This window comes from Macrotis lagotis, chromosome 6 (genome assembly GCF_037893015.1).
Source record: "Macrotis lagotis isolate mMagLag1 chromosome 6, bilby.v1.9.chrom.fasta, whole genome shotgun sequence".
In the NCBI taxonomy this organism is placed as follows: Eukaryota; Metazoa; Chordata; class Mammalia; order Peramelemorphia; family Peramelidae; genus Macrotis; species Macrotis lagotis.
The window spans coordinates 121148235-121174996 of NC_133663.1; the positions used below are offsets into that span (position 1 = coordinate 121148235).

General features: G+C 34.0%; 1 protein-coding gene across 1 annotated transcript in view; it reads right to left on the reverse strand.

Moving 5' to 3' along the window:
- Positions 1 to 362: 362 nt before the first annotated feature.
- The window catches only part of KLHL1 (kelch like family member 1), a 529576-nt gene continuing 503176 nt past the window's right edge, over positions 363 to 26762 (reverse strand). The window contains exon 9 of the mRNA XM_074192758.1: positions 363 to 657. Within this exon, the coding sequence (XP_074048859.1) occupies positions 363 to 657 (295 nt within the window). The remainder of the gene's footprint in view (positions 658 to 26762) is intronic.

Consider the following 26762-nt stretch of genomic DNA (forward strand, 5'->3'; position numbering starts at 1 on the left):
TAATTAACTAAGTGAATTGAGATTGAGGACTTGAGCAAAATATTTATATTTGGTTGCTGCTGCTGATGATGTTCGTCCTTCATTCTTGAAGAAGATCATGATATCAAGGAGGTGATGCCATGATAAGCACATGAATTAGATTTTAGTGAAGGGGATCTGTGCTTAGTCACCAGTCTTACTTTTTCTTTCAGTCACCTGGGAATGACTGGAGATGGCCCTGGATATGAGGCAATCAGAGTTAAGTGACTTGCCCACGGTCACACAGCTAGTAAGAGTCAACTGTATGAGGGCAGATTTAAACTCCCATGCTCCTGACTCCAAGACCAGTGCTCCATAAGAAATAATTATACTTAGGGACTTTATCATTTTTCAGATCTAATGTGGTAATAACTAATTCTCCAGTTCTTAGTGTCTGTATCACATGTAAGAGTTCTAAAATCATACCTTTCCACATAGTCTAACAGACGAGAACAGTGATTTGAAGCAGGTGCATCATGTCCTCCTACTGCATAAAGAAAACCATCACAGGTAGCCACTCCTACTCCTCCTCTTCTTTTACACATTGGTGCACACATATTCCACTTGTTGGTATGAGGGTCATAGTATTCCATTGAACTCAAACAAGAACTTCCATCACGGCCTCCAACTGAATATAACCTAAAATACAGAAACAGGAAACACCTTTAAGACATGAAGATTTGATCTGGATTGAGTGAAAAAGAAAAGATACATAATCATAATTGTTTTCAATGTGTTCAAAACTACTCTTCAGTAGCATATTCATTCATTCAACAAGGATTAATTTAAACTCAAGTTGATGTGATAAATATAAGGAAATTGAAGATAGAGAAAATATTCAAGGATGAAGAAAAAGTAATAATGAGCTCCTCCTTCAATGAGAACAAGATTTCCAACCCTACTGAAAGCACCTCATTTTGGAGAGGACTTGTTCAGCAGATTTATAAAGCTATCTGTATTTTACATGCTTACCTGGTCTTTAAATTTTTTTGGTATAGAATGGAATGAAAAAATTAAATTTTATCAAAAAATTATATTTTTCTAATCTTTAGTACTCAGTCTGTATTTTCTTGAAAATTATGTGTTTTTTTTGTTTTTGGTGGCAATGCATTACAACTGTTTTTCATTTTTGATTCTCTCTATTATTTCAACTTCAGCCTATGATTCTCCATAGAAAATGAATAACAATTACATAATTTATTATGGTCTTTTAAGGATCTTTGTTTTGTTTCCCCCCTAAGAATTAATTAGGCCATATTGCAGCAATATTTTATTAATTATTGATATCTTTCTTTTTAACAGTCTTTCTTTTGTTTGTTTTTTTTATATAACCAATCCTGTTTCATTGCAGACTGGTATGATTTTTGAAATGTTTGATTTCCCCAAACCCACAATTAATGTAATATTTCTAATAGTAATCAAATTATGAACTTTAAAAACCATAATTTTGGTGTATTTCTTTAGAATAATATCTATACCTAAAAACCAAGGAATTAAGAATACCACAAAAAAGAACATGAAATGTGTGTGTGTGTGTGTGTGTGTGTGTGTGCCTGTGTGTGTGTGTGTAATATGTATAATAAGAAATACAGCCCTCAATTGAAAAAGCACTAATCAAATGTGAGGACATCATTGTAATTTGATTTTTTATATGGTTAAAGCCAAATGTCTTGAGTCAGTATAGTGTCAGTATATGTAAACATCTATGGTAATTATTATAAGAAAATGTTACACTATCAAAACTATTGGTTGTTCCAAGTAATTTGCATTGTGCTATTTAGATTTTAGGACTCTGATGAACCATTCCTCTAGACATAGAAATGATAGCAAGATTATTTTAACTGTGTTGATTTCTATTTATTATTTTGGACACTTTCCCAATATATACCTTAAAGAGATAGAGACCTAAAACTAAATATAAACAAGCCTAGGAGTATGGAAGATGAGAGCCAGGGATAAAGATTTTTGCCCCAAATAAATGTGCTCCTAGAAAACTGTTATTACTAATTGTTCTTCAGTATCAAAGAGGACCACATAAAACAACCAAGTAATTGGTGGCATGAGTTGCACAATTATGTTTATTGTAGTGAGGGACATACTGTTAAAGGCATCCCTCTCACTTGCCTTTACCAGAATGGTTCCAACCCATAACCTGATTAATAGGAAAAATGACTATTGGAAATGGTCTGGCTGTTGTAGGTTTTGAGGCACCACAGTAGGTCATCAGCACCACGCAAGCACCAGAATTTGATCTCTAGCAATTTAATGAGACAGCCTAATGTAGCCTAACCTTTCTTTTGATCATCAGTATAGTCTTTCTTCTCAGACCTTCCACTGTAGAGCTACTTATCAATATGACTGATAACAACTTTGACACTAAAATATGTAAGTTTGCCAGTAATAGTATAAATATAGACATTTATATAGACATGTATATGCTTTAATAGTATATAATCTATAATACATTTAGATACATATGCATACAGGCACACACACACATATACATATACATGTGTATATCAATATTCATACCCAGGAACACAGACATGCACACAGATACAAATACATACTCACATAGATGTGTGTGTGTATATATATATATATATGTATATGTATATATATACATATATATATATATATATATATATATTAATACATCCAAGATTATGTAGTCAAGTGGATTGAAACTCTTCACAAAGACACAAGGATTTGAAGAGTGATTGGTTCATATTCAGATTCTCTTGAATTCAGTTCTATAATGTTTCTAAATAACTTCATTCATTCAAGAGTTAATCAGAAAATATAATGCCTGAAAGGAAAGTGTTTGAAAATGTACCCCTGAGAAGACATTTCAAAATAGAAAATGGTTAAGAAAATGGTATAATTGTCAGTCAATGATATAATTGTCTCAACAAATGTAAAATATTTGGGGATGAGAAGTCAGAATTGCAAAATAATTCAGTTTATCAAAAAATCTATATTTGAGAAAATAACAAGAATTTAAACTAGTGAATAGAGCTATTTTTCTCCTAAAGATTTTCTGAACCAATTGTCAGTTGTTTTCAACAGTTCATTAAAATGTGACATGAAACTTTTCTTCAAAATATCTTTTTTTCTATCAGATGAAAGAAGCTATATTGTCAATAGTACTATGATTCCCCCCCCATCCCTATATCATGGATGTAATTACATTAAATTAAAATTGAAATAGATTTAAAAAGGGGCAGCTAGGTGGCACAGTGGATAAAGCACCGGCCCTGGAGTCAGGAGTACCTGGGTTCAAATCCGGTCTCAAACACTTAATAATTACCTAGCTGTGTGGCCTTGGGCAAGCCACTTAACACCATTTGCCTTGCAAAAACATTAAAAAAAATAAATAAAAGAAACAGATTTAAATTGACTTTCACTGAAATGCTCATTATTTTCCAAAATGAAGAATCACTTGTAGGGTCTTTGTTCTACTGCCTCTTAGCATCATTTCTAGAAATTTATCAAATTTTAAAAATTTGTGATGAATTTATTAAACATTTTCCTTATGCAAATTGTTTATATAAAATATTAGAAAATGACATGATGATCTATTGAAAATGATACTAATGAAGAACATATTGATCATTTTGGTTAGTGAACTGAAATCAGTTTACTGATCTTGATTCCATATCTACTTTGCTATTGCTTCATAATGAACACTTGCTCTGCCCACAGTATTGTAATTGATTGATCACTGGAACTCTGGCAAGATATTTTGAGGTTTATAGGCTCCAAATCACTCTGACTTTTCCTTGATTTGTCAAAAATGAGTCTCAATCTAGGCCCAACTTGGTCAGTGTTTTGGCCCTGATTAATTGAGAGTGAAAGTAAATAGCATTTGTTTCTGTTTGGGCCAGAAACCCTGAGGTCTTCCCCTTCCAGGCTGATTTTTTTTTAAAACTATATAAGAGGCCATTCTTTGCTTCACTTCTTTCTTACTTACCTTAATGGATATGGACATTGCCTCAGTCAAACTTGGACCTGGGAAACTGGTAAGTGGGATAATATCTGAGATTTCTTCAGTAGAATATTATAGATTGGAGAATAGTTAACTATGTGCCCCTCCTTCCTTGCCAAAGCAACTTCAGGGATATTGGTGAAGAGTCAATTGACCCCATCTTATCTGTTGAAGTCTGGATGTCCATCCAATTCCTGGGGCTGAAGAGATAATCTGGTTTTGGTTTGAATTATATGCTCTTTTCCTTAGATTAATTTACCATCTAGATTGTGAAGACCACATTCCTCATTAACAAGGTGGGTCAGTGGGGAGGAGGAGGAGTGAGTTAGAATAAATGTGATTCTTGGGTCTTTTGCTTTTGCCTCAATCTCTGTAATTGATTGGGGCCTGTTCCTCGAGAAATGAATAAAGTTTTCTCTTCATACCTTGAGAGATCTCTGAAATTTATTTAAGTGGCAATTGTCCCCCACACTGGGAAAGATCTTAGATTAAAAAAACCAAGGTCTCCCATGTTTATCCATGACCATTTCCAGTTATTCTGATCCATATCTAGCCACTGGGCCAAAATAGTTTCAGAAGAGAAAGTGAGGTTGGTGACTTTGTAAGCTATTCCCTCACTTAAATCTGTGTCACTTGCATATTACGGTATCACCTCCCTGATATCATGGTCCTCTATAAGTAAGGAGGAAAAACAACAACAGCAATGTACACTAAAGCCTGAAAATTTCAATGGACAATATTAATCATTCTTTGCTGGTGCTACCTTAAAGGTTTCAAGTCAACCATTTTAGATGAGACTATCCAAATTAAAATATCTAAAATATTAGATCCATGCTATTCACTATGGATCATCTAAAAATGGGATCTAGAACAGGTAACCAGGAATATAAATACCACAGATCCTTCAACTCATATCAATAGAATGACTATAAATAATTTGAAATGGTGACTATAATAGACAAGACCCATTTCAGACAATTTTCTAGGGAATTATGTGAAGCCCAAGTCTTATTCCTCCCACTCTCTTCTAGGAGTAAAATATGTTGCTTAATTTTTTCACATGATAACTTATGTCAATATTCTCCCTTTATAAGCAGTTATATAACCATTTCCCCTAAGTCCAATAAATCATCCAGCCCTGTCTTATGAATCTGTTTTGACAAACTTTAAAAAACTCTTGATCAACTACATTTCAATTTCCATAGTCAAATAACTAGTGTTGTTTCAAATGTCTTTAATATTTCCCTTGATAAAAATATTTCTAAATGTCCTAGTGTTAACTTTCCACATGTATTGCGCATTGTTTATTTCTAACTAGTTGTTTTCCTTTGAACACAGTCAAGTTAATCAGTAGGAACATTTCAAAATCCAAGAATCTGGTAATTTAGGTTACAAAAGCTCCCAGCAGTGAAACAATTATTCACATGGAAGCTTTTATCGTCTTAAACACTCCATGAATTCTAACCTGAATTTATTTCCATGTTTCATTAAAATTGAAGATGTGCTGAATATCAACATCAAGGAAGTACATTATAATCTCCAGATCTTCAATAAATCCTTAAGTTTTGACTTAAGTAATGTAACTGAAGTTCCTCATGTACATTAATTTTCTTTTTTTGTTTACTAAAGGGAATAGGCATCCCCAATCATTTTGCAATATTTATTCACAAATAAGCTATAATGATCTATGAATGAGGCTCATTAGCAGGTTGGCTCTAAAGTGATGATTTGATCACAGAAACTCAACTAACACTTATCAAGCCATAAAGGAGCTGTTATTTGAATCAATGGAAGAACACAAGCCAATATTTAATCATGAATCTTTGAAGAATTGAATTAAGTAATAACAATTATAAGCTATGCTATTGATTTAACCCAAACCCAACAATTCAAATAAGTAAATTTTATTTCATTGAGGTGGAAATTCATGTATACCTTATTCATGTATACCTTAGTCCATAATTTTCAGAGTTAGCTCTTGCCAAGCTTTTGGTGATGGAATATTAACTAGGTATATGATTTTTATTGTATGTAAAATTAAATGAAGAAATTTCCTTTACCAATATATAATTTCCTTTACCAATATAGTCTTGTACTTTATAGGTGACTTTTAAACTTTTGAAAATAACCTGGGCAAATCTTTTAATATGGCCAGGGATCAAAGGTTAAACTTGAACCAAGTCCTTCCGACTTTAGAACCATTTCTCTACCAACTAATTATATTAAGCTTGTCAGTTTTAGGTGACACAACTTTTCAAACCTAGTTAACTAATTCCTTGAACACATAGTCCAAGTGTAACCATCTTAATAGAACCATCCAGAACTCATTACTACAGTCTTCAACAACTTAAGGTCACCTCTAAGGCAAGATAAAGTAACTGACCAGAAGATTATCTGATTGAAATTAATACTAAGACCATTCCCCCCATTTTTTAATTATTCCCTTTTAGTTGGCAAAAGACAACATAGCAATAGCTAAATACATATGTGTGTATGTAAAATCATTACTAGGGAATCTGCTAATGGGCATAAACAGTCAACAAGCAAGCATTTATTGAGTACTCATTAGGTCTTAGAGACTATGACAGATATTGGAGAAAAAAAGAAAAAAATCTCTGCCACAAAGCAGCTAATATTCTAGGGTGGGGACAGCAGGGTAGCAGCAGGATATAAGACATAAAATATAGACTTTTGTGAGGTAAATATAATATAATTCTGGAGAGTACTAGCAGCTGGAAATGAAGAAAACAATAATTTGGGAAAAGAGGTTAAATATCTCAGGATATAAGGTCCCATTATGAGGAAAGATCACATGTTGCTCTCTCATATGAATGGAGAACTAGAACATCATAGAGTTGCTATGGATGAAGAAACAGTGTCATGGAAAAGAAACTTGCCATCTGGTAAGTTCCTAACAACTAATTTTTCAAGATAATTAAGAGCTAAAAGCAGCATCATTCTTATGTGTTGAATGAACATTTTGAATGGTAACTCTGTCCTAGTTACTGATCTCTTATATATGTGAATATTGATCCACAAATATATATATATATATATTATATATATATGTATACATATATTTATATAAAATTAATATGCATTCATATATATGATGCCTCCTATAAAAATGATGCCATCTCCACCTTCTTCTGTTGCATTGTTCAGTTGTTTTTCAGTTGTATCTGAATCTTCATCTCCCCATTAGAGGTTTCTATGAAGTGTTTGTCAATTCCTTCTCCAGCTCATTTTACAGATGAAGCAACTGAGACAAAGTTAAGTTAAGGTCATATGGTAACTGTCTTAGTTCAGATTTGAATTCAGTCTTCCTGACTCCAGACCCAAGGCTTCTTTCACTGAGTTTCCTCACTTACTTTCTGTGATCTCTAAAAATGTATATTCTGGGCTAGATTTTCTCACTGAATAAACTATTTGCTGATTGGCAATTATCTGTATAATTTATGGTGCCTGAATGTCCTGGAAAAAAGATTATATTCTAATGGAGAATGATTTAGTAAATTAAAGTATATCTTACTTTATGATCATAAAATATAGTATCAAAATTAATGTTATAAGATGGTGGCATGAGGTCAGGAATTACTGGAAACTGGTCCCTACCAAAAAACTCCCAAAACCAACAAATTATGATTCTAGTCAAAATTTAGAGGGGTAGAACTCACAGAAAGGTTGAGTTATACAATTTATCAGTCCAATACAACTGAGAAGATCAGGGGAAGGGTTTGTTTCACCTGGTGGGGGGGTAGTGAGGAGTTGGAAAGAGCTGCACAGCTGCAGCACAGTGCAGCCTGGCCAGGGCAAACCAGTCCAGCCTTCCAGGAACAGCACACAAGGTGGCTGGGTCCCTAGGGGGTGCCTGGGTCCATGGAAGAGTGAGGTGGTTTCTGGACTTCTTTGGCTGGGGATCACCTGGTATGGCTTGAAAGAATGGTGAGAGCTTTCTGGCCAAGACAGATTAGAGAAGACAGGCACAGTTCTAAACTCTCCTGATGATTTCCCATATGTGATATTAGACAAACCTCTTAACAGAAATTCAACAAAACCCAGAAAAAAAATCCAGGAGAAGAACATCTACCTCAGCATCTGTCTTCTGCAGTCGTGGGTGAGTCTGGATGCAGAGGGCAGATCAGCCATGGATCAGTCTGATTAGCTGTGGGGTTGAAGCACTGGGAGCCTGAGGGCTGGAGAAACGAACCTGTTTGACCAGCAGCAGGGCTAGAACCTGGTTGACCTTGGGGGCTTGGGTCAACCAGGGAGAAGAGGCATTGGTGTGAGCCATGACCATCTGGAGCTTGCCAACAGGGCCGGGTGAGAGTTCCAGTGCAGGAGAGCTGAGGACATCATCCCTGGGATCCTCTGGTCAGGAGGAACGCCAAGTCCAGCCTCCATTTCCACTGAAACCTCTTCCCACAACAAACACAGTTACAGACCTTCTGCCCCAGGCACAGGCTTGTGTGAGCAGAAGAACCAACTGAGCTAACAATAGGGAGAGTGATGACTTCACCCCAGGTTAGAGCCCACCATTGATTGAAGACAAAAGTATTTAAGAGCTCCAAACACTCCTTGCAGGCCAAGGGAGAAGGCCTCAATCAAGGTCACAGACACTCCAGAGAAACAATGAGAACCACCTACTGGCCAGTTGGAGAAATTACACTTAGTGAACAAGTGCTCTAGCACCTCTACTTCCCAGCGGGAGATATTATACTCAGTGAGCAAAGCCTGTAGGGATCCCAATACCAAGCCTCTGTGAACCAGGCCTTCCCCAACTCAAGGTCTTAGCAAAATGAAGAAAAGTCAGTGGAAAGGAGGGTCCATAGAAAAATACTTAGAAGGAAAAGACCCTAACTCAGAGAGACCTAGAACCTCTGGCCTCCAGCACAGAAAGACATACTTGAAGATATAAGGAAGGAGTTTAAAAATCAATTGGAAAATGTGGGAAAAGAAACCCAAAAGAGGATTAACACCTTGCAACAAGAAATCATTGGGAAATACAATAGGACAAATACAAAATGAAAACTCTCTCAGATCCTCATTTGGACAAATACCAAATGAGAATAATTCTCTCAGATCCTCAATTGGCCAAATGCAAAAAGACAATAATTCTCTCAAAAACCTCAATTGGTCAAATGGAAAGCTCTTTCAAAAATAGAATTGATCAATTGGAAAAGGAGTTGCAAAAGGTAAATGAAGAAAACTCTCTAAAAATAAGAATGGAATCTGTGGAAACTAATGACTTCATGAGACAGCAAGAGACTATTAAACAAAGACAAAAAATAGAAAAAATAGAACAAAATTTAAAATACCTCATCAGGAAAACCACTAACCTCCAGAATAGATCAAGGTAGGGGGGGAACCTGAGAATTATTGGTCTTCCTGAAAACATTGAAGATAAAAAAAGCCTGGACTTAATGTTACAGGATCTAGTGATGGAAAACTGCCCTGATCTCATGGAACCAGAGGGCAAAATAGTTATTGAAAGAATACATTGGGGGTGGCTAGGTGGCATAGTGGAAAAAGCACAGGCCCTGGAGTCAGGAGTACCAGGGTTCAAATGCGGTCTCAGACACTTAATAATTACCTAGCTGTGTGGCCTTGGGCAAGCCACTTAACCCCGTTTGCCTTGCAAAAACCTAAAAAAAAAAAAATACATCGATCCCCTCCAGAAAGAGATCCTAAAATGAAAACATCAAGGAATGTTGTGGCCAAATTCCAGAACTATCAGATAAAAGAGAAAATCCTGCAAGCAGCCAGAAAGAAACAATTTAAATACTAGGGAACCACAGTGAGTATTACACAGTACCTGGCTGCATCAACATTAATGGATTGAAGGGCCTGGAACAAGATATTCGAAGAGCAAGGGATCTTGGAATGTACCCAGGAATCCACTATCCTGCAAAGCTGAGCATTCTTTTTGAGGGGAAAAGATGGACATTTAATGAAATGGAAGAATTCCAAAAATACCTGATGAAAAGACCAGAGCTAAATAGAAATTTGGACATCAAACAGGAAGGTCAAGAAACACATGAAAAGATAAAAAAGGGGGTAAAGAAAATACTGCTATCCAATAAGACAAAACTGGCTATATACCAGCATGGGAAAAAGATTTTCATAACTCTTGAGAATTGTAACTCTAACAGAGAGCATATACCTAGCCAGAAGTGATGGACACTCATGACTTATCCATGAGACTGCTATCCACTGGGATGAAACTGGCTATAACCCTACTTGGGAGAAAGACTCTAATAAATCTCAAGAATTGTAACTCTATTAGATAGAATATATGTAGCTAGAAGCAATGGATACTCTGAATTTTCTATGATTCAGATAGTATGATTTAAAAACACCTCCTCCTTAAAAAGTGGGACAGGAAGGGGGAGGATTGAATGGTATAAATCTCATTACATTAAGAGGTACAAAAGACCTATGGTAATAGAGGGGAAGAAGGAAAGAGAAGAGAAAAACCTGAATCTTCCTTTCATCAGACTTGGCTTAAAGTTAACATACACACATATACTCAGTTAACTTAAAAAACATCTTACCTTTCAAGTATTAAAAGGGGAAAGGGGAAGGGGAGAGCAGAGACAGGGAGGGGGAGAAAAAGGGGAACTAAGAAGGATGAGAAGGGAAAAGGGAGAAAGGGAAAGGAGAAAGAAAGGGGAGGAGGTAGATATAGGAGGGCAAACACACTGAAGGGTGTGGTATTCAGAAACAAAACACTGGGGAATATGGATTAAGGGAAAAAAGGGGAAAATACAAACAGAAGGAAGACAGCATGGAGGGCAATAAAGAGTAATTATAACTCCAAATGTGAATGGGTTGAACTTTCCTTTAAAACATAAGAGAATAGCAGAGTGGATTAAGAACAAGAATTCTACAATATTCTGCTTACAAGAAACTCATTTGAAGCAGAGATACATTAGAGTAAAGGTAAAAGGTTGGAGAAAAATATATTTTGATTCAGCTGAAGTGAAAATAGCAGGGGTAGCAATCCTTATCTCAGACAAAGCCGCTGCAAAAATAGATAGCATTAAAAGAGATAAGAAAGGAAACTATATCCTCCTAAAAGGTACCATAGACAATAAAGTGATTTCTTTTTTGGTTTTTTTTTTTTTTTTTTAGCCACACGGCTAGGTAATTACTAAGTGTCTGAGGTTGGATTTGAACCCAGGTACTCCTGACTTCAAGGCCGGTGCTCTATTCCCTGTGCCACCTACCCACCCCTGATAAAGTGATTTCAATACTGAATATGTATGCACCCAATGGGATAGCATCCAAACTCTTAGAGGAGAAGCTGAAAGAATTACAGGAAGACATAGATAGCAATACTTTACTAGTGGGAGACCTCAACCTCCTGTTCTCACATCTAGGTAAATCGAATCATAAAATAAACAAGAATTAAGTTAAGGAGGTAAATAGATTTTTATAAAAACTAGATATGATAGATTTATGGAAGAAATTGAATGGGGATAGAAAGGAATATACCTTTTTCTCTTCAGTACATGGCACTTATACAAAAAAATTAACCAAGTACTAGGGCATAAAAACCTCATGATCAACTATAGAAAGGCAGAAATAGTGCATACATCTTTCTCAGATCACAATGCAATAAAAGTCATATGCAATATTGGGCTAGGGAGATAAAGACCAAGAACTAATTGGTACCTGAAAACCTCATTTTAAACAACGAGTGGATCAAACAACAAATTATAGAAAAAATTAATGATTTTATCCTTGATAATGACAATAATGAAACAACACACCAAAACTGATGGGATTCACTCAAAGCAGCTGTCGGGGGGGGGGATATATCATATCTTTAAATGCTTACATGGATAAAATAGAGAAGGAAATCAATGAACTATATATGCAAGTAAAAAAATTAGAGAAAGAAAAAATTAAAAATCCCCAATTAAATACCAAATTAGAAATTCTAAAAATTAAAGTAGATATTAATAAAATTGAAAGCAAAACATTATTGAATTAATAAATAAAACCAAGAGTTGATTTTTATAAAAAAAACCAATAAAATTGATAAACCTCTGGTCAATTTGATTAAAAAAAGAAAGAATAAAACCACATTGCTAGTATCATAAATAAAAAAGGTGATCTCACCACCAATGAGGAGGAAATTAAAGTAATAATTCAGAATTATTTTGCCCAGCTCTATGCTAATAAATTTGACAATCTAAGTGAAATGGATAAATATTTACAAAAAATATAATTTGCCCAGGTTAAATGAAGAGGATATTAAGTACCTAAACAACCCTATCTCAGGAAAAAGAAATTCAACAAGCAATCATTGAACTCCTTAAGTGAAAAAATCTCTAGGGCCTGATAGATTCACAAGTGAATTCTACCAAACATTTAAGGAACATTGGTTCCAGTTATATATAAACTCTTCGGAAAAATAGGGGAAGATGGAACTCTGCCTAACTCTTTCTATGAAACCAATATGGTGCTGATACCTAAACCAGGAAGAGTTAAAACAGAGAAAGAAAATTATAGCCCTATCTCCCTGATGAATATAGATGGAAAAAATCTTAAATAAAATTTTAGCAATATGATTACAAGTTATCACTAGGATAATACATTTTGACCAAGTACTATTCATCCCAGGAATGCAGGGTTGGTTCAATATTAGGAAAACTGTTATTATAATTAATTATATCAACAAGAAACCTATCAGAAATTATATGATCATATCAATAGATTTTGAAAAAGCTTTTGACAAAATACAACACCTGTCCCTACTAAAAACACTAGAGAATGTAGGAATAAATGAACTGTTCCTTAGAATAATAAGCAGTTTCTATCTGAAAACATCAACAAGCATTATTTTCAATAGGGAGAAGCTATAGGTATTCCCAATAACATCAGGGGTGAAACAAGGTTCCCCATTATCACTGTTATTATTTGATATTATATTACGAATGTTAGCTTCAGCAATTAGAGAAGAAAAAAGAAATTTAAGGAATTAGAATTGGGAAGGAAGAAACAAAATTCTCACTCTTTGCAGATGACATGATGGTATACCTAGAGAATCCCAAGAAATCATCCAAAAAAACTACTGGAAACAATTAGCAATTTTAGCACAGTTGCAGGATATAAAGTAAACGTTCATAAATCCTCAACTTTTCTATATATGACTAGCAAGATACAGCAGGAAGAGTTAGAAAGAGAAATCCCATTCAAAGTAACCTTAGACAATATAAAATACCTGGGAGTCTATTTGCCAAGGCAGATTCAGAAACGTTTTGAAAACAATTACAAAACACTTCTTACACAAATTAAATCAGATTTAAATAACTAGGCAAACATCAACTGCTCATGGATAGGTCAAGCTAATATAATAAAAATGACAATTCCACCAAAACTAAAGTACCTGTTTAGTGCCCTACCATTAAAAATCCCCAAAAATTACTTTAATGAGTTAGAAAAAGTTGTAAGTAAATTCATATGGGAAATAAAAAGTCAAGAATTTCCAGGGATTTAATGAAAAAAACTGCATAAGAAAGTGACTTAGCCTTACCTGATCTAAAATTATATTACAAAGCATCAGTCATCAAAACTGCCTGGTATTGGCTAGGAAATAGAGTAGTAGACCAGTGGAATAGGCTTTGTGCAATAGCAGGAAACTATTATAGTAAGAAGCTGTTTGATAAACACAAAGAGTCCAGCTATTGGGATAAAAACTCTTCTATTAAAACTGCTGGGAAAACTAGAAGTTAGTATGGAAGAATCTTAGATTAGACCAACACCTCACATCCTATACCAAGATAAGATCCAAATGGATACAGGATTTAGAAATAAAAAAAAAACAATATTATAAGCAAACTAGAAGATCAAGTACTAGTTTAATCTGTCAGATCTATGGAAAGGGAATCAGTTTATGACTAATGAAGAGATGGAGAACATCACGAAAAACAAACTAGATGATTTCAATTACATTAAATTAAACAGCTTTTGCACAGACAAAACTACTGTAATGAAGATCAAAAAAAAGTAGTAAAGTAGTAAACAATCTTTACAACTGTTTCTGACAAAAGACTCATTTCTAACATATATAGAGAACTGAGTCAAATTTTTAAAAAAAGCCATTCCCCAATTGACAAATGGACAAAGGATATGCAAAGGCAATTTACAGATGAGATCAAAGCAATCCATAGTTATATGAAAAATTGGTCTAAATCATTATTTATTAGGGAAATGCAAATTAAAACTTCTCTGAGGTATCACCTCACACCTCTAAGACTGGTCAATATAACCAGAAAGGATAATGATCATTGTTGGAAGGGTTGTGGGAAATCTGGGACTTGATTACATTGTTGATGGAGCTGTGAACTCATCCAAACTTTCTGGAGAGAAATTTGGAACTATGCCCAATGGGCAACAAAATTGTGCATACCCTTTGATCCAGCAATACCACTACTGGTTCTATACCCTGAGGAGAGGCTGAAAAAGGGTAAAAAATCACTTGTATAAAAATATTCATAATAGCCCTGTTTGTGGTAGCAAAGAATTAGAAATCAAGTAAATGTCCTTCAATCGGGGAATGGCTTAGCAAACTGTGTTGTATATATGTCATGGAACACTAGTGCTCTATTAGAAACCAGGAGGAATGGGAATTCAGGGATGCCTGAAGGGATTTGCATGAACTGATGCTGAGTTAGATGAGCAGAACCAGAAAAACACTGTACACCTTAACAGCAATATGGGGGCAATGATCAACTTGATGGACTTGCTCATTTCATCACTGCAACAATCAGGGACAATTTGAGGCTGTCTGTAATGGAGAATACCACCTGTATCCAGAGAAAGAACTGTGGAGTTTGAATAAAGACCAAAGACTATTAACTTTATTAATTTTATTATCTGATCTTGCTATCTCTTATACTCTATGTTTCTTCCTTAAGAATATGATTTTGGTTTCATCACATTCAGTTTAGATCAATGTATACCATGGAAACAATGTAAAGACTGGAAAATTGTCTTCTGTGGGGTGGGGTGGGGAGAGGGAAGTAAGATTAGTAAAACAAAATAAACAGAATCTTTCAAAAAGAAGGAAAGAAAGAGTGGTGAGAGATCTCTGCCACTTCACAGTGAATGCAGAACCTGGACTAGAGCCCACTTCAGAGCAGCCCTGTGGTGGGAACATGTGGAGCTACCCCATACTTCTAGAGCACTCAACCCTCAGACAGTAATGGGGTTGAGGGAGAATGCAGAGGTCTCTCTGTTATGCCTGGGGCAAGACTCTTCTGTTTCCCCACACTCAGATTCAGATCTCAGTTTGGATGTCCCCACAGTACCATAAAGGAACAGGGACCCTCCTCACATCTCCAGGGCAAACAGGAGTGCTTATGGTCAACCACAGACCAGAGCCCAGGAAAGAGAGCAGTCAGAGTCTCTCATAAGACCTTGGAAAAATTAAGGTCCTGTGGGGTGTCTCACACCGCCCCCCACCAAAGCCTTGGAAGGGCAGTAAATCAATCATAGACTGAGGAAAGGAGCAAACAACAGAAAAAGAAGAACCTGACCATAGAAAATTACTTTATTCCATTGGAGGATCAAAATACACACTCAGAAGATGACAAAATCAAAGCTTCTATATGCAAAGCCTCCAAGAGAAATAGAAAATGTGCTCAGGCTATGGACCAGTTCAGGAAAGACTTTGAAAGGCAAATAAGGGAGATAGAGGAAAAATTGGGAGGAGAAATGAGGATAATGCAGATAAATTGTAAAAACTAAGTCTTCAACTTGGTGAAAGAAACACAAAAAAAATACTGAAGAAATTAACATGTTAAAAAACCAGTTTAGGTCAAATGGAAAAAGCAGCCCAAAAGGCAAATGAGGAGAACACCTTAAAAAGCAGAATTGGTCAGCTGGAAAAGGAGATAAAAAAGTTCTTTGAAGAAAATAATTGCTTCAAATGTAGAATAAAGTTAAAGGAAACTGACTTTGTGAGAAATCAAGAAACAATAAAACTATACCAAAATAATGAAAAATTAGACTAATATGTGAAATATCTCATTGGAAAACCAATTGACCTAGAAAACAGATGCGAGAGAGATAATTTAAAAATTATTGGGCTACTTGAAAGTCATGACCAGAAAAAGAGCCTAGACTTCATTTTTAAAGGAATTCTCCAAGAAAATTGCCCTGAAATCCTAGAAGCAGAGGGTATAATAGAAATTAAAGGAATCCACCCATCACCTCCTGAAAGAAATTCCAAAATAAAAACTCCCAGAAATATTATAGACAAATTCCCAAACTTCCAAGTCAAAGAGAAAATACTACAAACAACCAGAAAGAAAGAATTCAACTACCTTGTCTCTAAAGTCAGGATTACACAGGACATGGAAGCATCCACATTAAGGACTCATAGGGCTTGTAATATGATATTCCAGAAAGAAAATGAGATTGGTTTACAACTGAGAATCATCTACCCAGCAAAACTGAACATCTTATTTCAAGGGGAAAAGGTAGACTTTCAACGAAACAGGGGACTTTCAAACTTTCCTACTGAAACAACCAGAGCTGAACAGAAAGTTTGATCTCCAAATACAGGACTCAGATGAACCATAGAGGGGATGGATGTGAAGGATTAATTATGAGGAGGTTAATGATATTGAACTGCTTGTATTCCTACATGGGAGGAAGATACTGATAACTAATATGAACCTTCTTATTTATGAGCAGTTAGAGGTGTATATATATATATATATATATATATATATATATATATATATGTATATGTATATATGGCACAGGAGGGAGTTGAATATGATAGCATAATATGACTTCATAAAGATGGAGTCAATGGATGATAAAAAAGACGGGGCTAAAATGTTAAACATAATAGAGTCAAGAAAAAGCCTTTGCATTGGAGTGGAATGGGGGAAGGCAAAGGAGTTTGAATGAGCCTTCATTCTTATCAGAAATGGCTCAGAGAGGAAATAACATAAACACTTAGTAGGGTATAGAAATGTATCTTGCCCTAGAGAAAAATAAGAGGAAAGGGATGGGATAAGGGGGAATGGGGGGAGTAGGTGATAGAAAAAAGGGAAGATCATGGGAGAAGGTACTCAGATGTAACACACTTCTGAACAGGGACAGGATGAAAAGAGAGAGAGAATGGAATACATGAAAGTGGGGAGGAGTAGAGTAGAGGGAAATACAGCTAGTGAAGGCAACTGTGGGAAAAATTTTGAAGCAAATTCTCTGGTGCACTTATGATAAAGAAGGCAACTCATCCTAGAGATAGAGCCCATGGAATCTGAAAAACAGTCTGAAGTATACTTTTTTTCTTTCATTTCATTTCTCTAGAGGTTTCTCTATCTTTTTTTGGGGGGAGGGGATAAATAAATACATTATCATATCCCTACATTATCATATCCCTGAGATTATCAATATTTAAAGGAATAGATGGATGCATTTTCATATCCCTGAGACTAACAATATTTAAGGGAATAGATAGATACATTATCATATCCCTGAGACTAAAAATATTTAAAGGCATGGACGGATATACTTCTCAACAAGTACCACATCTTTCTGAGGAAAACAGAGTGATCTCTTGGTACAGCTTTCTTCTACCCTCTCCTGGTAGGAATGAAAGTCCCACTTGGGAAAGGATAACAAGATATGTATATATATATATATATATATATATATATATATATATATATATATATTCTACCTCTTTCAAGTCACACACCGTGACAGGTCCCCTACAGCATGTGAGCTACCTTCTACATATGGGGTTTACCATTTTCATTATACAGCTATTGAACTATTATAGTATTTTTTTATTTGCATTAAAAGTGTTCTTGCTATAGTTTCTTTATAATTATACTGATTATCTTGTACTTTTACTAAGTAAATTGATTATACTTTAAGTCAATGAAGATAAACTCATCCTAATGAGATATCCTTTATAAAGTACATCTACATTAGTAGAGAGTTGAGAGAATTAATTTTCCTTTGGAAAAAAATAGCAAATTGGTTTGAATATGACAATAATGTTAATTATGTAGCACAAGTGAGCACAGAGGTACCATGCTGCAAAATGACATCTCAGTAAGAGGGTGAAGATGGAAAGCATTACTGAATTGCTTTAGATCAGCTTGCACTTTCTTCCTTAGAGAGGGTAGAGACACAATCAAATTATTAATATAAAAAACAGTTATTACACATATATATCAAATCCTAATAAATAGAGCAAAACCTTGCTGAAGTGGACTAATTGAGTTTAATGCAGCTTCAGTTAAAAGTCTCACACTCTTAACAGCTGGAAGGGATTTAATTGTACTTCTGGACCCTTTATAGATGGGAAAGCCAAGAAAGAGAGGTCATCAACATTATTAGTGACAGGGTGAAGTTATAGGTTATCTAGGAGGGTGGTGGAAAGTAGTTTTATTACTCTCAAGTATTTATATAACAGTTGGAATTAGACTACTAAGAAATCATGGAGATTGATGATTCTAAAGTGCTTAACAACAGTCAAAACAATTTCCTTTGTGTAATATTCTTTTTTGGAATACATTATAACTTAGTTGCTACTGACTTTTCTTGGATATGAGAGACCCTTTGAGTAGAAAGCAATGGTAACTATTTTAATAATGAAAATCATAGTTATTATTAATCCTTTCCCCCCACATTTAGTGCAATGTGAGTGGTTTAAAAGAAGGAAAAAGAAAGGAAATAAGCATTGATTTAGTGTCTACTATGGGATAGGCATTATATGAAGCATTTTTTAAATATTATCTCATTTGATTTTCACAACAGCTTGCAATAGGTGATGTTATCTCTGTTTTACAGATGAGAAAACTATGGCAGAGGAAGGAGACTTGTTCAAGATTTCACAGCTGGTTAAGTACATGAGAGTGAACTCATGGTGCTTGACTCTAGGTCCAGTGCTCTATCCACTGTGCCACCATCCAACATGATTTTATAAGTAAAGAAAAAATATGTATACTTGAGGAAAGTGCATTTTTATTCACAATAAGTACTGAGCTCTCAAATATAGTATAAGATTATAAAAATGTATCTCATTTGCATATTTTAATCAAATATATTTAATATTAATTCATATTAATAAATATAATTAATCAAATAACAAAGATTTATTTTAAATGCCAACTATTGAGGTTAAGTATTGAAGTTAAAAAATAAAAGAGGAAAGTCTTTGCATCAATAAATGCATAATTTTAACTAGAAAAATTAGTATACACTTATAGGAAAATTAATTTCTACAAAGTAAATATAGGGTGTCCTAAAAGACTTAGTGCAGTTTTAAGCTATTAGAATTAGAAGATGTCTGTAGAAAGTGCTTTTGGTAAAGGGGAAGGAGGTATTATCAGACAAGGGAATCAGGAAAGACCACATGTAGAATGTGAGACTTGAGCTGAGTAATGAAGAAAGCTGGAGCTTCAAGTGATACTTAGAAATTAAAGTTTTAAAGTCTGATGTCTCTGCAAAGCAATAGGGATTAGCAACTAGATATTTCTACTGCATTCTAACCTTCTTGTTTTGAAGGTGAGGGTGTGAGGAGGGGAGAAATATGTTTTGTACAAATACTCAATAATTTTTTTGATATAAAAATAAAAGATAAAGGAAAAAGTTTAAGAAAATGGAACATATATGAATAATTCCTCAGATTACTCACTGTCATGGGGAGGAAGCATTGAAGAGAGGAGGCAGAAAAGTGTACAATTCAAAGGCTTATAAAAATGAATGTTGCAGACTTATGTTTGCATGTTATTGAAAAAAAATAACATCCAAAACAATAAAAAAGAAAATGGAGTAATGGTAATATATTGACAAATCAATGCATCTCAGTAACCTGTAATATGTGGACTGTGTGTTTAGTTAAACTATAAGATTTCTGGGGCAGTGAGGTAGTACAGTTAATAAAGGGCTGGGCCTCAAATCAGGAAGACTTGAGATCAAATCTAATCTTAGACACTTACTATCACCTGTATGAGTCTAGGCAAATTACTTAATAATGTTTGCCTCAGTTTCCTCATCTGTAAAATGATTTAGAGAAAGAAATGGCAAACCACTTCAGCATCTTTGCCAAGAAAACCCCAATAGAGTCACAAAAAGTTGGATACCACTGAAACTAAACAAGATAAGATTGCTATCATATTACTAATTTAAACATTTATTTGTCAGAAATCATTAGAAAACAATGGTTGATACTGGAATCCCAAGCTCAAATCTTTCATTGGTTTCCAATGGTCCCATATAAAATATAGTATTCTTATCTGGTTATTTTTAAGTCATTTATTGTGTGACTTAACCATTTTAGGCTTCTTTCACATTATTTCTCTTTACATATTCTTTCCCCAGTAAAACTGGCATATTTGCTCTTCCTTAAACTTAAGTCTTATATTTTTTTTAGTCCTTTGTCTTTGTATAGGCAATCTTACATTTTTGGAGTGATCTCTCTTGTTATTCCCATATTTTAAAATCCTTAGCTTGCTTCAAGGTTTAGCTCATGTGCTACTTCCAAGAGAAATCTTATTGGAATGTCTTAACTGTTAGACCTCTCCCTCCTCTTGAATTTTAATATGTTCACATTTATCTGTTTCCAGGCTGAATTCTAGTAGAATATAATGGTTTTCAGGGAGAAAAAATTTTTTTTTTTCTTAGATGGCTAGGGTTATGTTCCACTACAAGATCGGGCTCCAGACTGCTATCCTTTTTGAAATCTTGATTTTGCTCTTTTTTTTGTCCAGCTTCTCTGTCAAACTGCCAGTAACCACTTTTTAATGCTACTTGTATGGTTAACAGAATATTTTGCTAAGCTACTTTTTAACCTCTGGTCTTTTGTGGGCAAGAAAACTTAGATGTAAGAACTGTTAGAATTGATTGAACAATAGAAGTAGATATATTCAATTGAAGCTCTGAGGCACTCTGTTGAATAAGGTGAAAGAATATTAGTGAATTGCTCTTTGGCTATCCTGAGATTTTTTTTTCTCCTATTTCTTGGCGGCATGCCATTTGGTTTAGGTTGCCAGATAAGCCAGTGAACTCTAGGAACTTGATTTTATCTGGCACTTTACAGTTTTCAAAGTACTTTAATATCCATTATCTTATTGGAGTCTTACAAGAATCTCATGAGGTAGGAAAAGCTATTATACCAATTTACAAATGAGGAATCTGAAATTTAAAGAAGTTAAGTGATATTTTTCAAAGTCACATAGATAATAAATGGTAAACCTGGGACTAGAATCAATGTCTTTGATAACTCATAGATTTTTTCCTCTATCTTATACTTATATAAGCATTGTGCTTTCTATATATTTCTGAAATTGCCTTTTTATCCACTACTTTAATAAAAAACAAAAGAATTTGTTCTTCAAACAATTATAAGTATGATATAGAATTTTCATGAGTATTTTAATTTTAAAATAACTATATAAAAAGAATTAAAGAAAAAGCATATTTTCTTTATACTTTATCTTTAATCTTCATTAAAACTTTTCATGTGTATTTTATAACCCATCTTTAAAGGTCATTATAATATTTAGGATGTTACCAGAGAATGTAGGGGAAAGAGTAAAAGCAAGTATTATTATCTTCATTTCAAAGGTCCAAAGACTTCCAGGCTACAGTTTAATGTTATTTTATATCCAAATTATAATTTAATCTTTTACTGAAATAAATATAATAGAAAAGAAATACATTGGTATAGGATAGTAATCACTTTTGAATGGAGCACATCAAGCATGGCTAAGTGCATTTTCTCTTCTTGATGCATGAGGATTACCTACATTAAGTGCCTATTCAATGAAATGAAAATATGACTTTAATTTTCTAGTTCTCTGAAAAGAACTTACACATTGCATTCATAATCACCCTTTGCAAAACCAAAAAGTATTTTATCTAAGAATAACAGTATATTTTTATTTTTTTTGAGTTTTATTCAAATAAAACAAGTGGATTTTCATCAACCAAAAAAAGATAAAGAGATATAGACTATTCTTTATTCAGGCTATATTTTTTAATATTTCAAATCATTTTTGGAAGTGAACCAGTCTGCTAAAAATATTAATCCAATATTTAAAAAGAACTGTCTATTAGGGCTTAATTAAGTACAAAGCACTAATTAACATTAATCAATTATTTTATAAACTGTGTTTTTTACTAGTGTTACTGGGATATTGATTCCCTGCTATTATTACAAGAGATACAATTATCATACCACTCTTCTGCATCTTGAAAATGTCTTCCTTGAGTTATCAGAATATTTATTTTAAATATATAACCTTGGCTAGAAACATTTTAAGTAACATGCCAACTTTTTTTTTAATTTGTAGGCAGTATGGTTTTTATATGAAAAACTATATTCAATAATATGGCATAGTAAGGCATAATCAAGTGAGTAATGAGTTTGAAGTTACTGACCTGGTTTATAAATCATAGTTCCAGGGGAAAATAAAACCTCATAAGCCATCCTCTCCAACTATATCATTTTAGAATTGTGAAATTAGAGATCTAGTAATAGTAAGTGACTTGTTCAAGGTAAAATGTAGCAAGCATCAGAAGTGGGATTTGAACCTGGGTCCTCTGATTTCAGTGCCACTGAATTCTAGCTTTAGAACTTGATTGGGTAAATCATTTAAACTATTTACCTCTCAACTTGTTGACATGAATATTTAAGGATCTGTGATGTAAATTCTAGTGTGCTAACTCCCTCTACTTTGTCAGACAATCTCTATATAGTAGCTATGATCTAGGGAGTGCCCTAGGGTGGTGATCATTTGAGATTTGTTCATGGAACTCTCCATGTATGACAACCATTGCTATCTGGGCTATGATGGGTCACACTGACTTTTCCTTTCACGTATGCTCACTAAATTCCTCTAATGGGGGCAATGAAGCTGAGGAAGGGAGCAGATGAAAAAGACCAATAATATCTATAATTCAATGGGAGGGACTATCCAATTACAAGTAGCAAGCTTTACTCTTACACAGTCAAATGATTATGTTTGAAACAATTGTGAGGAAGAAAGAGATGAAATTTTTTATTGCTCCTTTGCTTGTCTTTAGTTCCTATGAATCCTTATAGATAAGAAGAATTATTGGTTAGCCATTTTGACAAGATGTAATAGACCATAGCCATTTGCTATGGTCTTTTTTGGAGGTTTTTTGGCAAGACAATGGGGGGGGGGGGTTAAATGACTTTCCAAGGTCACACAGCTAGGTAATTATTAAGTGTCTGAGGTCAAATTTGAACTCAAGTCTCCCTGATTCCAGGGTTGATGCTCTATCCACTGAGCCACCTAGCTGCACCACTGATATCATATAGAATTTTTTCTAGTCAGGTCAAATAAGTCTATTATGATTTGGCTTACTAGCATCCTGTAGCTTTTTGTAGACAGGCAACCTGATATATAGTAGAAAATGGTTTGAATTTGGACTTAGAAGTGAGTGCAAAATGCTCTGCTATTTTTCAACTTTGTGACCTTTCTCAAGTCCTTTAACCTCTTTTGATTTCATGTTCTATAAATGAGAGAGAGAGAGAGATTATACTTTGTGCCCTTCAAGGAGCTTTTCAGCTCTAAACCTAGAATCTTTTGACTGATATTTCTATGTGTGGATACACAGTAACTGAAATAATCATAACTGAGAAAGCCCAACAAATGGCTATGGTCTATTATATATTGTCTGAAGCTTGAAAATGAAGATAATAATCTACAATATGAATTCTGTAACAAAACTAAGAAAAGCAGAGCCTTTTGTCACAAATCCAGAAATGCTCTTTTCTTCAATAATTCAAAATTCTCTCCCCCTCTAAAAGAATCCTTCCTGATCAGGTAATAGCTATGGGAAAGACTCAACTAGTAACTTCATATACTAGCTCAGTTACTGCCTGGTGAATTACTCATGCAAAGTCATTGGTTTAGTCTGATTAGTAAAATTTGTTAATGACATTAATTCACATGACCAATTTTGAACAAAGCTTTTTGGACATGTCCAGTTAGGCCAGTTGTAGTATCATGATTTCTTTAGCAGCTAACAAAAGAACAAAGGAAAGAAACAGACAAGTACACCTTCCACTCAGGAACTGAACAGTGAGAGAAGTAGGACAGTGGGAAGAATGTTAGAGGAAAATATCATTATAGGAAGTCATATATTTCTTGGATTACAATTCTTCAAAAATGTTCAATTAAGCTAGGGTTTTCATATCCTTTTTCCATTCATTTTCATCTTCTTAATGTTCACTTTCAGTTCCAAATGAAATTATGCCAACAGAGATATTGAATTTGTCTACACAAGACAAGTTATATTCTCTAAAATATTTGTATGGTTTAATAGATAGAGAGTTGGCCTCAAAATCAGAAAGATCTGATTTCAGTCTCACCACTGACATATATACTGACTACGTGGTCCTGATCAAGTAATCCAATCTATCAGTGCCCCAGGCAAATCTTTGAAACTGAGATGAAGAATAATTGTAGATTCATAGTGGGCAGAAATGTTTCCTCAACATTATTTCCTTACATTGACGAAATTTCAAAGGTCCAAACAAAAGCAATTTCTGTTTTGTCTTTATGGAACTTGGAAGTATATGTCAAACTTGAAGAAGATAGTTACAAACATTGTTTTACTTTTTTCCCCTGTAGACACTATCAAAAATTCAACCCCAGGCTTTCAACAATGAATCGGAGAATGGTTAATAAATGAGTTGCCTCATAAATAATTCAAATTCTAGAGTGGTATCTTCTGATTTTATTAGTTTAAGCTGAGCAAAACTATTCCTAGGAAAAAAAATAAGGGAGAAGGAAGAAGGTAACATACACAGAGGTTGTGAAAAAGTAATTCAGAAAATATCACACCTGCAAAAGTGGAAATAAAAACCCAGTGGATGCTGCAAGGTGATACTGAAACAATTTTCTGCCATGGACTGCCATGGGAGTAAAAGGTTCCTTAGTAGTGATGATATACCCCAGACTTTAGAGGTAAAAATAACTAGAATTTAACAAAAAAGAATTACATAACTATATTATTGTGGAGACAATCTTAGGTCACCCAAAATTGTGATATAAAAAATGAAAGAAACACTATGACTGAAAGGACAAAAGAAAGCCCTCTGAGAGAGAGGACTTCTCATTACTATTCCTCCTTGATACTATTATTTATGGACTACAATATTTACTATAAGCAATAGTAGTAGATGAAACTGTTGTATAACAGATTAATGACTGAGCCATCAATAAATAAAGAGTATTTCTCATCTTACATTTTTACTAATTTTTGAACTTATAAATTCTTATTAAAATTTACATATCAAAATTCTAGTTTACTTCATAAAGTATCTATTTCTAGAAAAGCATTAAAAAAATGTCCATGATATGTTTAAGGATTTACTTGAAGAAATGTGAATGAATTTTCTTATGCATCTGTTAGGTAATTTCATGTGAATATTTATTAAATAGGCAAGTTCAAGATAATATAACCTATAAACCCACTATTAATACTATTTAAATAATCAATATAAAGTAGACATTTTTTTGAAAAAACATCAATGTTTGAAATCAATGTATTTCATAATTCTATTATCTTTTTAGCAAGTCATTTAATTCTACCTTTAATTAAATTTGTACATTAGTCTCAATGACTTAAGTACAAACTGAACATCTGCAAAACTTTCCCTACTGTAAAGTCTCATAGTTCCTATTCTGATGAATCCTGATAATGAATACTCAAACTTAATACATCTACTCTGAACTCTAACATCACCCTACTTTACTTCCTTCCTTAAAGTCTCCATTTATTTCCTTCCTAACTATATGTTATTGAACTTAACCAGTATTTCTTTCATGTCCTATCTTTTATAGCTAACCATTATAATTCACTACATGAATATCTATAAAGTTGTTCCTTTACAATCCTTTGCCCACTGACATGCCATTTTTTGACCTGTTAAATATCTCTCTTTGATAATACTCTTTTTGGTGTTACCTTTGTTCATGTTATAAGGATGCTAAGCTTCTCAGAAGACAGTCACAAAATTAAATTTACTTCACCCTATTTAGATTCCTGATACAAAATCTCTGCTGAGTTATTACTGATTCAGGATAATCTTTCCACTTTGCCCTGCTAACTTACATCTTTTTCCCCCACACTAACTATTCAAACATCTTTTTCTCTTTTTTTCTATGATCAGAATAGAGGGAGAAGGTGAAAAAGCTGAGAATTCATGAGGAACAAAGGAGAAAACCAACACAAGATGGCTTTAATCTTTTCAGTGAAGTACAGGAGTAGATCCTACATCTTCTTTTCTTTCTGAATAAAACCAATCTTGGATGACTTTGATCTCACTTGAAATCTGCCATCTCTTCTAATAACCTGTTCTACTAGACTTTTCTTATTTGAGTATTAATTAACATTTTTTCAATCAGCAAAATTCTTCCTTCTCTACCTTTTCCTTAAAAAAAGGAATATTAAAAATGAAAGGAAATAAACTCACTATTACAAACATGGGGTAGTTAAATAAAACAAATGCCTGCAATAACTACATGCATAAGGAACCTAACATCACACATATATTAACATAAACATATGTGAATAAGGTTATCTGCATACATAAAATCATATATATATATATATATAATATTTAAAGAAAAATGTGCTGCTTGTATTTTGAAGAATTAAGGCAGAATTCAAGAAAGTAGCATAAGTTAAATATACACGCAAATACACATACAGAAAGATAGAAATATAGAATCAG